The sequence below is a fragment of the Gastrolobium bilobum genome, unplaced genomic scaffold (genome assembly GCF_033153095.1).
Source record: "Gastrolobium bilobum isolate Gb01-03AN ecotype WA unplaced genomic scaffold, APGP_CSIRO_Gbil_v1 utg8764, whole genome shotgun sequence".
NCBI classification, from domain to species: Eukaryota; Viridiplantae; Streptophyta; class Magnoliopsida; order Fabales; family Fabaceae; genus Gastrolobium; species Gastrolobium bilobum.
The window spans coordinates 10,373-20,522 of NW_026896351.1; the positions used below are offsets into that span (position 1 = coordinate 10,373).

At 43.6% G+C, this 10,150-nt stretch overlaps 1 protein-coding gene across 1 annotated transcript; it reads right to left on the reverse strand.

Moving 5' to 3' along the window:
* Positions 1 to 240: 240 nt before the first annotated feature.
* LOC133299261 (multiple organellar RNA editing factor 8, chloroplastic/mitochondrial) lies at positions 241 to 2,463 on the reverse strand. The gene is made up of 4 exons (XM_061498700.1): positions 2,014 to 2,463; positions 1,732 to 1,829; positions 1,572 to 1,637; positions 241 to 1,293 (listed from the first exon to the last, which is right to left on the reverse strand). Exons 1-4 carry the CDS (start codon positions 2,388 to 2,390, stop codon positions 572 to 574), a joined length of 1,263 nt encoding a protein of 420 aa, XP_061354684.1. The 5' UTR covers positions 2,391 to 2,463; the 3' UTR covers positions 241 to 571.
* Positions 2,464 to 10,150: the final 7,687 nt, after the last annotated feature.

Sequence of the window (10,150 nt, forward strand, 5' to 3'; positions counted from 1 at the left end):
ATAATCATAATAAGAAGACATCACTTACACAAGACCAACTGAACACTACTAAAACTGTTCTTTCTCTTTTCCCCAATTGCAGATAAAGAAAAAATAGGGCTTTTTTTCACTAAAACCTTAATCCTAATTTTGAGGAAAAAGACGAGACGCAGACGGAGAACCAACATTCCGCGCAAGAAAAAGGCTATATAACAAGGATAATATTTTTCTTTTCATACAGAGGACTCGTTCAATAACAATAACCAGCAGCTTCTACCATATTTCTGCTGTTTTGGATAATAAAGACTCTGTAAGACACTAAACATTTATTATTACCCATTAAATACGCCTGCAAATCATATAACAAATTAGACTTAAGATTCCCATACAAAATGATCATATCTAAGCTTCAAAAATTGTAACTTAAAATATAAAACATGCAGGTTCATTAGCAAGTAGAGTACGAGTAACAATAAAAGAAGACTAACAAATTCTAATTCCTTCAGAAACATGACATAAACTCTTACGTTGTCTTGGACACCATTCTTCGTTATTATCTACAATGGCAACAAGAATCTCTGCATATCACATCTCATGCATTATATGGGTTCCCGCCAGCTGCTCCTCCTACATCCCTGTTCGGTGTGTCTCTATTGGGAGTATTATTTGACCATCCTGCATTTGGTGGAAACCCTCCCATGTTCTGATTTGGTGGCATCCCTCCTGTGTTGCCAGTGTAGTTATTCGGCATACCACCCATGGGACCATACCCAGCATTAGGAGGAGGGGGTCTGCCCATATTAGGAGGAGGGGCTCCACCCATGTTAGGGGGAGGATAACCACCTGCTGCATTGGGAGGACTATATCCGCCTGCATTTGGAGGGCCATAACCACCTGGGCCGCTCGGAGGGGGCCCACCCATGTTGCTTGGAGGAGCATACCCACCTGCATTAGGAGGGGCATATCCACCTGGGTTGCTGGGAGGAGGGGCATATCCACCTGGGTTGCTGGGAGGACCATAACCACCTGCATTGTTGGGAGGGAATCCACCTGCATTGTTGGGAGGGAATCCACCTGCATTGCTTGGAGGTGCACCAGCCATATTAGGGCCAGCATTTGGCATAGGAGGAGGCCTACCTTGCATGTCTCTGTTCACAATATTTTCCCTCCTCCTATCAAAGTTTCTTGACCTGTCAGCATTACGAGGCCTGTCATTGCGCCTGTTCCTCTCATTAGCACGAGCATTGTTCCTAACCCACTCCTCATGATACTTGGGATCATAAGGAACTGCTTGCCCATTTATAAAGGGCTCACCTGATAAGGAAAACAGAAAAGTCCACAAATCATGAGCTTATAGCCCTTCTGCAGCGAAAATAATATGACATGCTATGTTAATGTGACAAAAGCTTACATTCCAATCCCGATATAAAACAAAACCTGGAATTAATAACACGCTATGCTACCTAACAATATTCTAGGAGTCCTGAACATATTATTATTCCCTATATTGCTAAAGACACACAGTCAAGAATATTCATACCTCAGATATCGAATCCATATTAAAGACAAGAGAACAGAACAAGAGACCTTACCTCCATAATCCCTTTCCCTAACATTCAAATATGAATCAGGAAGGACCCACCGAACCCCGGGCAATTCTACAATTTCAAACAAAAAAAAAAAAAAGAGTGAAATCCTTACTAGTATGAAAAGATAAACATGAATCAAAGGAAGGTTTGAAACCATGTATACCTTTAATTTTGTAGGAAATCTCCTCAGATACAAGTGCCCCAAATGCAAAATAGTGTCTAGTTGAAACCGAATATATCTTCATCCTAGCTTCTTCTTCACTACAAAAAACACGAATCACGTATACCAAAGACACATTTACTTAGTATCTTATAACAGCAAATAACAATCATCTAATAACAGATCAAATAAAATAAAATAAAACACATAGTAGCAACAAGCAACAAATTAACTAAGATTAAGAGTAATTAATTATGATTAACGATTGTTAATGATTGTTATTACCTTCCGACAACCTTGGCCAAAGTTTTGATGTAGCTGTCGATGATTTCATCTCTGGTGGGATCGCCTTCGGGCTTCTCCACGACGACGAGCCAGTGCTCGAAGTCACACCCATCGAGCAAGATGGTTTCTTTGGGGGGTCTGTTGGACCAGTTGGGGTTGGGGTCATTGAGGGAGGACGACGTGGCGCGTGTGGAGAACAAGCGGAGGGAGGGGAAGATGTGGTGGCGTAGGGAGGGGGCGACGGCGGAGAGAGGGCGGAGGCGGCGGAGGAAAGAGAGGGCGGAGAGGGAGGGAGGTACGGTGGAGATGGAGCGAGAGAAGAAGGAAGATAAGGTTAGGGTTTTGGGGAAAACCCGAGAGAAGACCTGGGACGACATCGTTCTGAACGATGTTAGGGTTTAGGGTTTGGTGAAGCCAAGACGAAGGCGAAGAAAAAGAAGTGAGGGTGAAGAGAGTGAGAAATAAGAATTGAAAGGGGTTTAGGTTAGGCTTTACTTATAAAAAAAGATGCTTCTGGAATGCTGCCACGGGGTGGCGTGAAAATATCTATCTACCAGGGGTGTAAACGGGGAATAAATCTTTAATGTATAAGATAGTGTATTTGTTTAATTATTTTGTCAAATAAAAAATATTATATTTATCTTTTTTTAGTGTGATATTTTTTATACCACATGTTATAAACTAAATAGACAGATGCCCTGAGTTCAGAATATTTTATATACTAAAGATTTATTTATAAATAGACAGGATTGAGTTAGACTTTGACTTAAAGAGATCAAATTTGTTTAAAATATTTTAGGTTTGGTTTGACCCATTATTCTTATATAGATCGAAATTATAAGTTTGACCTGACTCATATTTAAAAATTAAAAGTCTTAGCCTAAGCCGGTTAGACATTCAATAATTTAAAAAAATAATTAAATATTATTACTTTATTGTTCAAAATTATTAAATTATTAATTAATTTATTTTATTTAAAATAAAAAATATAATATAGAATCGACCTGTAGGTTTATAGACCTGTCATGTAAAAGAAATACTATAATTTGCTTGTTAAATAGGCTTGTTTGAGATCTAAATATGTCTATTTGATAATATATAATAGGCCGAACTTGATCTGATATAGGTAGAGTGAAAGGCCCTTATTAAGCCGATTGACCCATTTATACCTCTATTATCTACGTTAATGGAATATCTTATCTTTTTTCCTTTTTATTTTTATTTTCTGTGCTTGTATAATTTCTTTATTCATTTAATCTCTAGATAAAAATAAAAAATCCTTTTAATTGGATTAGTAATCTGAAAATTTTTTTAAACACGAGTTTAGTAGTTATTTGATTCACTTGTTTTTTTTTTAAGATAGATATCTTGAAGCCTTGTTAGTAGAACAACAACTAAGCCTAGAAAGAAGGTTATTCTGGATAAGTTTGTTTTAAATTTTGATAAAATTGAATTTAAAAGATGGAAAAACAATCTCTTCTGTCACTGTAAACCAATAATCGGTTCCTACACAAACAAACATAGAGGGAAGATAGAGAGAAAAGTGACGAGGGAAAGTTAAAAAAGTGGGACTGACGTATGTTTTTGTGAGAGCAGGAAATGGTTACTATTGTACTGTAACATGAAAGATTGTTTTCCGTTAAAAGATTATGTTCTGCCTGAGGCAGATATGTCCGACCGAAGGTCGGGTCTTTGATGTTGGATCTAGGGCTTTCTCTCTAGATACACCTATGAACTAGGTATCTTGGGGACAGCTGATCACTACACACTATATGATGGCTTTAGCCAGAAGGGGTGTGTGTGTACTGTCGTGTCTTAAATGAAATAGGTTAGAGAGATCAGTCATACATGTGGTCTTTAGTTCCTATTTATAGACATTACCTCTGGGCTGATTCAGGTTGGGCTTCTCGCTATCGTGGGCCTTCCTCTGGTCCATAACAGTTGCCCCCCAGCTCGGTAGACTGAGTTTTCAGGTTGCCGGGATGCCCAAGTCGAGCTAATTGTTATGCTTTTACTCGGACATCGGTCACATGGCTGCTTTATTACTTCGGCCCCCCTATTTGGCCTCGAGAAGGGAAACTTTCCCTGGTTTCATCTGGGTTTACTTGCCGGGTTTAGATCGTGGCCTCTTTGGACTAGGAACTCGGCTGTTTACTTCGGCTGTGCCAAAAATGATTGCACTTAGCTGCCATCTGACGATTGCATTGAAGTGAGAAACGGTTTCCCTTCCTTCTAATGATTACCTTTCCACGTGCTTCCCTCCAACAGGCACAACGTTTGGCATCGTGCATTTTTTGTCGCCGTGGCATTTAATGCTCCTGCCGAAACGTCCCCCAACTGTCTTGTCCACCCTGCAATTACCGCAATGCCCCTGCCCTTTGGCTTTCGCGAGTTTAACTTTTCAATTTCACGTTTGCTCATATTACCACCCTCAATCCTCATTTCATACCATTTGTCTCGAATCGTCTGGTAGTCTTCAGAGCATTTTGCTTTCGCCATTCATCAGAGCATTCTCCCTCAACGTTTACTATCTCCCACGCTCGTCCATCGCCAGCTTCTTCGACACCCTTCCCCGCAGGTATTTTCTTTTACCCTGGCTTTCCCTTCTGGCATACTCTTCATTAACTTTTAATTTCGCCTACGGCTACTGGATTTGTAATGCCTTTCCTTATTTCAGACTTATTTACCTGCTTGTTCCTATGCATGTGTTTATCTGTATGTGTGATGCATTATATTGCTCTGCATGATTACATCTTCTGCTCTAGTCTTGCACCGTCTATACAAGCTTATCTGCTGTTTGTTCATTTCCTGCACACCCCGCTTTGACTAGTTTCTGATATGGGTGAGAGAAATTATACCATTCAAGGAAGATCCTCTTGCCCCCGCATCTTCGGTCGTGGTGATGAAATTGATGCCGAAGAGGAAGGACGACTTGCGGAGGAAGAGGAAAGGTTCATTCAGAGCCTACCGCCTGGTTCGAGGTACTGGTTGTATGGCAGACCTCGAACTGAGGAGGAAATGCAGGTTGCTTTGCTAGGCGACTATCGAGGTGGTGGCCATAAGGGGAGCCTTCTCATCTCGTTTTTCAGTCCGTGGTCGTAGGGGGTCTTCGAGGTAGGAGGGTTTCTTCTGGTCTTCCATCTGCTACTCGCACCCACCCAGATCCATCCCAACGGTGGGGCTTACGTTGTTGCCTTTGAACAACTCTGCGACTCATTGTCCCTTCCATGTACTGTTCCTTTGTTTTTGCATTTTTTTACTGTTTATACATCACGTACCGGCTCGGAACCTCCTGAACTTAAGGGGTGGAGCAGCATTCAAGGACGAGTTAGAAAACCTTTGTGAAAGCTGTTCTCTGTGTACAGTGATTCCTTTAAAGGCTTCAAAGCCTACTTTTTTAAAGTGGTGGCCGAGGTGGGAAAAAGACCATGGTTCATTGGTGATGATGGGGAACCAAAGTTTCCCCTGTATTGGACTCAGGATCATCACCAACGCAGGCCAGCTGACTTCAAACTGAGATTATCAACAGAGGATAAAGCTAATGTCGAGACCCTGCTGGCCCATGTGGGTTCCAAGGGCCATCTGAGCGCAGCTTCTCTAGTAGCTATATCTCATTCTACCCCAGAGTCTACCAGTATGCTTTGTTTTATTTAAATCTTTGCTGCTCGTGCTACTTTCATGTTACTGTTATATCTTATTTTTGTTTGCAGATTCCGACATGAATTTTGACGAAGAAGATGAAGGGCCTGGTCCGGAATATATTTTTGCGATAACAGGGCAAGCTTTTGCTCCATCTCCCCCCAGCTAAAAGGCCAAGGACTGTCAGCCCGGGTGCGGCCGCCTTCCCCTTGGGTGTGAATTATGGGGTCCCCATCCTGGATCTTTCCGACGACGAGGAGAGTATGGAGGGTGATAAAATTCCAGACCCCCAATCTCGGCTAGTGGGGGCGGAACGCACGCCGTCATTACTCTTCCTTGGGGCACCTCTGCTACCGCCGCTCTCTCAGTCGGACTGAGGAGGGGAGCGTTATGGGACTCAGGGGTAACAGCCGAGTTACGGGGTGTCGTGCGTCCTCCTCCCGCATTTTCCGGCTTCGGGATCATTTCAAGAGCTGAGATGGAAGAGCTCCAGAAGGCCGAGTTGTACACCTTCAAGGCTGCTTCCATGGTAAAACCATATTCCTTGCTGCTGGAAAAGCATTCCGAGACCATCGCCGAGCTAGACGAGCTCCGAGTGAGGCATTGTAAAGCTGTTCTTGTCGTTGAAGAACTAACAAACACTTCTGCTGAATTAAAGGCTTCTTTCGAGACCTCCCAGTTAGACCTGAAGTCTATTGCTGACGCCGTTGGTGTTACCCCTGGTAAGGATAACATTGTGAAGCAATTCAAAGACCAATCTGAAGCGCTGGCGGAAAGGGGTGTGAAGGTTGCTGAGCTGACTACGAAGATTAATAAGCTGAAGTCGGACCTCCAAAACTTGCAACAAGCTTATGATTTTAACCGGTCGGCTCTTCAGAAAGTCGCAGTCAGTGCCTTCAAAAATGGGGTCAACCAGGTAAGGTATTTTAATCCGGAATTTCCCCTGAGGCTCGACCAGCTTGACTGCTTCGGCTACATTCGTGGCGGGGTTTATTTCCCACCTTCTTCCATTCCAAGCCTGCTAGAAAGCAATACCGCACAGGGTGAGATGACTCCAAGGATAGAGGAAACTTGAGTCAATGCCGCTATAGAGGCAACTGGTGCCGAGTTTGAAGCTGAGGTGAAGGGGATCATTCAAAATGACGGCGCGGAATGAAGAGCCGGAATGCCGGTTTAACTTTGTAATTTTCCTGTTTTTTATTTATTTATTTATTTTTCGACTATTTTGAGAACCCCGCGTGTCCAAAAGCATGCTTAACTGTTATTGCAAATTTGACTTCATATTTTTGTTAATATGCGCGATTGATGTACATCGATATCTGTTGTTTAACCGACCTTTTTGTAAGGATGTTATGGAGATAAGGGCATCCCCTTAAACTCCCTCCTTAACTTAATAGGTCGGACTAGAAATCCAACCTTGCCCATAGGCAAGAGGGTTCAAATACCTCTGATTATTAGCCAGGCTAGAATTCCAAGTTGCCCGTAGGCTAGAGGGTTCAAATACCTGATTATTGGCCAGGCTAGAACTCCAATCTTGCTCGTAGGCAAGAGGGTTCAAATACCTCGACGTTGTTGGCCGGGTTAGAACTCCAATCTTGCCCGTAGGCAAGAGGGTTCAAATACCTCGACATTGTTGGCCGGGCTAGAACTCCAATCTTGCCTGTAGGCAAGAGGGTTCAAATACCTCGACGTTGTTGGTCGGGCTAGAACTCCAACCTTGCCCGTAGGCAAGAGGGTTCAAATACCTCGACGTTACTCTCGGAAATGAACATTTGGAAACTACTTTTGAATGCCTCATATTGTTGCATTTATTGAACTCGAAATTGAAAGACTACAAATTGTGAATAAGAACTTTTCAACTATAATATTTCTTCAACTTGTCCGCATTCCAAGTCCTTTTAACCTGTTTCCCCTTTGAGGTTTCCAACACGTATGCTCTTTTTGATAGTTTGGCTTTAATTCTATATGGTCCTTTCCATCTTGGAGTCAGCTTTCCTTCAGCCGCATTCCGTCCTTCGATGTCCGCTCTTCGAAGAACCAGGTCTCCCACCATGAATGATCGCGGCTTGTCCTTTTTGTTAAATTGGTTCGCCACGAGTTGCTTTGCCGCAAGATTCTTGCAATGAGTAGAGACCCGAGCTTCATCAATCAAATCAAGCTCCACAGCTATTTTGTTGTTATTCTCTTTTTCGGTTTTCAATAAGGCTTGGGCTCTTCGCCATGATGGTTCTCCTAGTTCTACCGGGATTGTGGCCTCCGTTCCGTAGGTCAACCTGAACGGGCTTTCTCCAGTGGAGGTTTGTACCGTGGTTCTGTATCCCCATAGGACATACCATAGTTCTTCTACCCATTTTCCCTTGGCACATTGCTCCATTCTTTTGCGCAATCCGGCGATGATAACTTGATTTGCCGCCTCGGCTTGGCCGTTGGATTGAGGATATTCAACGGACGCGAAGCGATGCCGGATGTGAAGATTCGCCATTAGTTCTTGGAAAGCTCTGCTTGCGAACTGGGTTCCATTATCGGTGACTACCTCGGTAGGAATTCCAAACCTGCAAATCAAATTCCTTTCAAAGAAGCGCTGCACCCTTGCCGTGGTAATCGTTGCTACTGGCTCTACTTCTATCCATTTGGTGAAGTAATCAACAACTACTATTAGCCATTTTAACTGTCCTTCAACCGCCGCAAATGGGCCCAGAAGGTCCATCCCTCATTTAAAGAAAGGCCATGGAGCTGTGATCAAGCTTAACTCTTCTGGTGGCGCCAACAGGTTTTTGTTGTGCTTCTGGCATTGATCACATTCTTGTACATGCTCTTTTGCGTCCTGATTCATAGATGGCCAAAAGTAACTCGCTTTGAGAGCTTTCTGGGCTAGTGCCTTGCCCCTCATGGATTTCGGATAGGACATATTTCGCCCTGTCCGAGTTTAGACACTTTAGCAGGAGGGAATAGATTCCTTTCTTATACAATTGCCCTTCAACCATTATGTATGCTGCAACATCCTTGACCAGCTTCCGAGCTTCTTTGGGGTGGGGAGCGTCCCATTTTCTATGTGACCAATGATGGCACTACGCCAATCTTTGCCCTCGGTTATCTGCATGACACATGTGGGTTCTGGGATGTTCTGCTCAACCACCGTTCTACGGTTTCCATAACCCTTGGTACTTGCTAGTTTTGATAGTATGTCAGCCCTGCTATTTTCATTCCTCGGGATATGACTGACCTCTACCTGTTCGAATTCCGCCATTAGCTGTCTTGCGGAATCCAAGTACTTTGCTAGCAATGGTCCCTTAGCTTGATAGCTGCCTGCAATCTGTGAGGTGACCAGTTGCGAGTCGCTATAAATTTGAAATCTTCGTGCTCCGAGCTCCTTGGCCTGCTGAAGCCCGGCTATAAATGCTTCATATTCTGCCTGATTGTTTGATGTTTTGAAGCTCATCTGCATGGAGTATTCAATCGAGACTCCTTCCGGGTTCTCAATAATTACCCCGGCTCCACTTCCTTTGGAGTTTGAGGACCCATCCACGTAAATTTTCCATGTGTTCGGGTTTGTTGAGCTCTCCTTTTGGATTGAAGTGAGCTCTCTGACAAAATTCGCCAACGCTTGAGATTTGATCGCTTCTCGGCTCTCAAAAGATATGTCAAATTCTGATAGTTCCACAACCCAAGCCATCATTCTTCCTGCTATGTCAGGCTTATGCAAGATCTGCCGAATTGGGAGGTCGGACCTGACTACAACCCGATGTCCTTGAAAATATGCTCTCAGCCTCCTAGCTGAGATTAATAAGGCGAAAGCTACCTTCTCTAGCTTCTGATAACGGAGCTCTGCTCCTTGCAAGAGCCGACTTACAAAGTAAATTGCTTGATGTCCCTCCTCATCTTCTTGGACCAAGACCGAGCTAACAACAATGTCTCCCACAGAAAGATACATTATCAACGGCTCTCCTTCTCTTGGACTGGAAAAGACTGGCGGTGATGCCAGCTGCTTTTTAATTTCTTAGAATGCTGCCTCACATTCTGAAGTCCATCCATATTGTACCTCTTTTCGTAATAACTTGAAGAAAGGTAGTGTCGTTTCTGCAGATTGAGGTAAAAATCTAGTGAGGGAGGCTAGTCTTCCCGTCAACTGTTGGATCTCCTTCTTGCTTCCCGGGGCCTTCATTTCTAGCACGGCTCTATGTAACATCCCGAGCACTGACGAGGGCGGGGAGTGATCGCCGGTGCAAAGAGGCACGGACAAGGAGCGGCTCCTGACAGGCTTCCAGTGGGGGGTTACATGCATGAATGAATTGAATCGACACCCGAAAGAGAGGGATTCCAAAGACTGTGCATGTGTGAAACTGCACAGTTTGGGATAACTTATAATAATTAATTAGTACTACCTATACTAACAAGATGCATCTTCTTTTCGGTAGCCCAGAACGGAAGAACTCCACAGTTAAGCGCGCTTGACTTGGAGCAATTCTGGGATGGGTGACCTCCTGGGAAGTTTTCCCTG